General features: G+C 34.5%; 1 protein-coding gene across 1 annotated transcript in view; it reads left to right on the forward strand.

Moving 5' to 3' along the window:
* The window catches only part of LOC107676372 (protocadherin-15-like), a gene marked incomplete at its 3' end in the record, with an annotated part of 105,729 nt that overhangs the window by 39,560 nt on the left and 60,954 nt on the right, over nt 1-5,215 (forward strand). Inside the window, exons 9-10 of the mRNA XM_016470893.1 lie at nt 2,717-2,825; nt 3,167-3,279. Of these exons, the coding sequence (XP_016326379.1) occupies nt 2,717-2,825; nt 3,167-3,279 (222 nt within the window). The remainder of the gene's footprint in view (nt 1-2,716; nt 2,826-3,166; nt 3,280-5,215) is intronic.

Here is a 5,215-nt window from a genome sequence, read left to right on the forward strand (position 1 = left end):
ATTTAATCCTGTGATGCAAAGCTGAATTTTCAGCATCATTACTCCAGTCTTCAATGTCACATGATCCATGCTCAAGAAACATTTATTATTATCAATGTTGAAAACAGTTGTGCTGCTTAATATTTATGTGGAAGCTATGAGACTTTTTTTTCAGGATTCTTTGATGTTCTAAAGAACTCTAAAGAACAGAACTGTATTTATTTGAAATAGAAATATATATATATATATATATATATATATATAAAACTTGCCACAACCTCAACCCTAAAACTGACAGCAGGGCCATAACTGAACTGATAAAACTGTCATTTCTGATCAATTTAATGTGTCCTTGCTTAATAATTATTAAGTAATAATTTCTTAAGTTCTCAAAATAATAATAATAATAAACTTACTGACCACAAACTTTAATTGTGGTGTATCTTTATTTATTTGTTTGTTTGAGATGATAACTCATCTCATTAACTAAATTAAACATAATGATAATGGGGTCATGTGACAGCAATATAGCGTACTACTATTTGAAATAACTATGTTCTGAGTGGGTGCATTATGAAAATATTTTAAAAGTTGTATGATACATATTGTCACATAAACTCATTACCTTGCATGTTTATTTCATCCGTGGCTTTCATCTATCTTTTTATACAGTACAAACTGAAAATTCACATGCTACACATGGTACTGCAGGGATTTCAAGAGTAATATTTTAATAAGTTATTGTAAACACATCCTGTATCAATGCATAATGCGTTATTTTTCAGATACTATTTTAAAGCAGCACTATGTAACTTTTTCTGTGTTCAAACTTTTCTAAATGTATATAATGAGCGAGTACATCATGAATTCATCTTCCAAACCGCGTTTTTGTCTTATTCCGAATCACTACGGTACATTTATAATAAGTACTTATATTTGGACTATTGTAGCCTGGTCGGGTCGTCACCGCTGCGGAGTACCTTCGTGAATCGCCATAGACATAAACTTAGAGAAGTAGCTCCGGTTGGAATGTTCTTCCGCGGGATGTGTGCAGCTCTGTTTATTAACCGCTAGAGTGCCAAAAGTTACATAGTGCTGCTTTAAAACAATACTGGCCAGTAGTCAGTGTGTGCTGTGCAGTATGCAGTGAGCATTTTGCTACAATTCCATTCCCAACATAGATTCTCTCTCATTTCCTTTGGCAGGAATAGTGGTAATTAATGAGGTCACATATTTCACAATTAGAGCTGGGATATGATTCGAGAGTCTTTTTCCTGTCTCTAGGCACAGATTAATCGGCCTGATGCCTGCTGGAGGGGGGATTATGGGTAGTTTTAAACATCTCAGGTGGGCAAGAATTCTGATTTACTGTGCTCACATATTTAACATTGAGCTCCTGTATTTACGCTGCCATTTTAATGAAGCACCCATCGCAAAGGAGATGCTTCTTATTATCATATCTGAGGCCGTATTTGTCTGCACGAAATGCACACTCATCTGTAGAGCACAGATTAATACAATCAAGTGTCCCAAGAGCTTTGCTTTTAGCCCAGAGGAAAACGTTGTACCTCAGTGGATGCTCTTTCATAGCTTGAGACTTAATGGAGATCTCAAAATGTTTTATTTATGTATCAGCTTTGTTTCAGATGTTTCTCCTACAATTTGGAGTAATAAAAGTAGACACAACGTTGTACTATCTGTTCATATTATTTCATGGACCTGAGCTAATATGAACTAACAGTGAACAGCTAAACTTGCGTTAACAAAGATGAATAAATACTGTAACAAATGTGTTGCTCATTGTTACTTAATGTTAGTTAAAGGAATAGTTCACCCAAAAATTAAAATTTGCTGAAAATGTAATCAGCCTCAGGCCATCCAAGATGGAGATGAGTTTGTTTCTTCATCAGAACAGATTTGGACTAATGTAGCATTACATCACTTGCTCACCAGCGGATCCTCTGCAGTAAATGGGTGCCGTCAGAATGAGAGTCCAAACAGATGATAAAAACATCACAATAATCCTTTGTAGCGTGGTTGTAAGAAAAAAAAATCCATCGAGGCATTTTAACTTCAAAATTTTGCCTCCAGCTGAAATATGAGTCTTCTATCCAAAATAATGCTTTCTCCAGTGAAAAAGTCATGCCATCTGAATTAGGAGAGAAATATGCATAGATCAATCATTTATAAGAGAAAACAGTTCAAAAAAATATGTTGGTGGATTTGGATGTAAGAGGACAACATGGGATGGACTTTTTCACTGTGTTTTTATGAACTATGGCGAGAAGTAATGATTTAAAGTTAAAACTCCCTTAACTGATGGACTGGAGTGGTGTGTATTACTTGTGGATTATTGTGATGTTTTTATCAGCTGTTTGGACTTTCATTCTGACGCCACCCACCCATTCACTGCAGAGGATCCATTGGTGAAAAAGTGATGTTTAATTTCTCCATTACTGATCCAATGAAGAAACAAATTTTCATTTTCGGGTTAATTATTTCTTTAATGCATGAACTAAAATTAACAAATTAGACCTTATTGTAAAGTGTTACTGAGATATAAAATGATGTGGATGGCATTGTTCAGATTATTTGGTCTTGGAAGAATTTGATGAGAAATGTTTGAATCCAGACTAGGGTGAAACCATAGATATAAAAAGATACTGAAATCATTTAGCCAACTCTGATTTCTTTTTTTGCCCCCATAGTCATTTATTCCTGTCTCCTTTTTTTCCAGAGTAAACTGAACCCTCTGAATGTGACACCTCCCATTCGAGCCATTGACCAGGACAGAAACATCCAGCCGCCCTCAGACAGACCCGGAATTCTGTACTTCATACTGGTTGGTAGGTACTTCAATTCAAGAATTATACACAATGCACAATATACATAACTGCACTCTTAACTAATGTTTCCATACATTTGAAAGAGAAACTCAGTTCTTTAATAAATGTGTTATTAGGGTTTAAAGTCCCCCTGTAGTCAAATATTTTATCCCTTAAAACTTATCTTTGATAATCAAAATGACAGATGTGCTGTTGTTGTTCTGTCTTTAAAACAGCAGACTGCATAAGTTCAGATAGGAAATAGGAAATTCCCTTTTTATGTATTCAGTAGCTTAGTATAAATAATGGCATGAATCAGATAATAGCACAAGTTTTGTGTCTCTCTCTGTACTGCGTTTCAGGTCAACCTGCTACATACCCAGAATTCTTCTCACTCAACAGGAGCACGGCTGAGCTGCGGCTGCTGAAGCCTGTGGACAGAGAGCTGTACCAGCGCTTCAATCTTGTCATTAAGGTCATTATATCATCATCAGGTCGTCTTCTACAGATAGCTGTGAAGATAGGAGTGGTTCATCTAACGCCCTGCTCAGCGCCTCCAGAGGCGTTTATATTTAAGCATCAATAAGAGTATCATCATTTTTACAGAATTGCTGGTTGAATGTTTTACGACCAGACAAACACCCGGTATTAACCGCAGTATATTTCTGGAAATATTCTCTTCATATTGTAGCAATAGTATCAGCAATTGAACACACTGTCTGTATGTACAAGCTATCACTATGGTTCTGTTTAAAAACCTAGTGAGCTGTTTATTTAGGAAGCATTTTAAAGCATTGCATTCGCTGTCTTGATGCAAAGGATGCCATAAAAGGTACATAGTATAATTATTTTAAAAAATTATTGCAAGGCATCATTGCATATATACTTTTGTGGAAAATGCAGTTCCACGGTGCATTTGTGACAAACTTACAAAGAAAGAAAGTGAAATGCTCTATCATTATAATTCATTCAGTACTAAAAATATTAACAAAACATACATACTGTTCAAAAGTTAGATATTTTTTTAAGAAATGAGCAAGAATGCATTAAATTGATCAAAAGTGAGAGTAAAGGCATTTATAATGTTTCAAAATAATATTCAGCATTTTATAATGCTGTTCTTTTAAAAATGTATAATGGTTTCCACAGCAATATTAAGCAGCACAATTGTTTTCAACATTTCAGAAAGATCATGTGACACTGAAGACTGGAGTAATGGCTGCTGAAAAATCAGCCTTTCCATCACAGTAATAAATTACATTTTAAAATATTTTGAAATATAAAACAGCTGTTTTGAATTGTAATAATAGTTCACATTTTTACTGTATTTTTGACTAAATAAATGCAGCACTGGTAAGCATGAGACTTCTGTTGAAAACATCTTTCCAACCCCAAAATTTGAACAGTAGTGTAGTTCTGTCTAATTAAAAATATACTATTTTACCCAGTTTTTGTATGTGCTATATATTTTTATGCTTTTATCACATCATTAGTTTAGCACTGAAATCGATCAATCATTCTGGTTCCCCATGAGCTTTGTGCAAAGAGCGCTATTTGTATGCCTCACAGTTTCTGCCTACTGTATGTAGAGCGTTCCATTTCAGTTAGGATGCTGCCTTTGTAGGTGGTAGACAGCGAGGCAGCTCACTAGCTTTTGGAATAGAGCTTTGTATATTTAATTACATTAAACATGTTGTATCTTTTAATTGAAATGAGCTGGAAGAGAGAGAGCAGAGGGAGAAATTGAAAAAAGGAAGCGAGCACTGGTGTGAAATTATTCTGCTCTGTCATAGATTTGGGTAGCACAACAGTGTAACAGCAGGGGTAATTTAAATGTTTCCTCTGAGAAATGATGCATGACTGTGTTTGCTGTTATGATTTCGTTGTTTCATAATAGCAAAGAACGATATGCTATTCTCAGTTCGCTTCAAGCTTGCTGAAATTCGAGACCAAATAACAAACAAAACATTGCTGCTGTCAACATTGTCAGAAGTCTGAATTAGTGTGTGTTTCAAATGTGTGAAGTGGCTATTGAGTTACTGAGCTGCAGTCTTTCATGGATTCTTAATGAAATCAGTGATAGACGGGCTCATAACGGAAATGAAAATATTCAGGGAGATGTATCCACATATTCCTCTTCAATAAACAAAGACCAATTTTGAGCCGTTTTAGGTCCATGAATTTTGAATAGTATTTTAACTGCTGTACTTTAATTAGAAATGAGTGAATGAATTTGATGAATTTGAATTTAAAAGAAAAAAAAACTTTTCACTTGATTGACTGCACACAATATAATTTCTTTACACTAAGTTAACTAGCTACACTGAAAAAAAGGATTTTTATAATATAAAAGTTTTATTAATTGCAAATTTATATTTTATACACATTTACATAAATGAATAGTTAGCTCC

This window comes from Sinocyclocheilus anshuiensis, unplaced genomic scaffold, assembly GCF_001515605.1.
Source record: "Sinocyclocheilus anshuiensis isolate Anshui unplaced genomic scaffold, SAMN03320099.WGS_v1.1 scaffold961, whole genome shotgun sequence".
Taxonomy (NCBI): Eukaryota; Metazoa; Chordata; class Actinopteri; order Cypriniformes; family Cyprinidae; genus Sinocyclocheilus; species Sinocyclocheilus anshuiensis.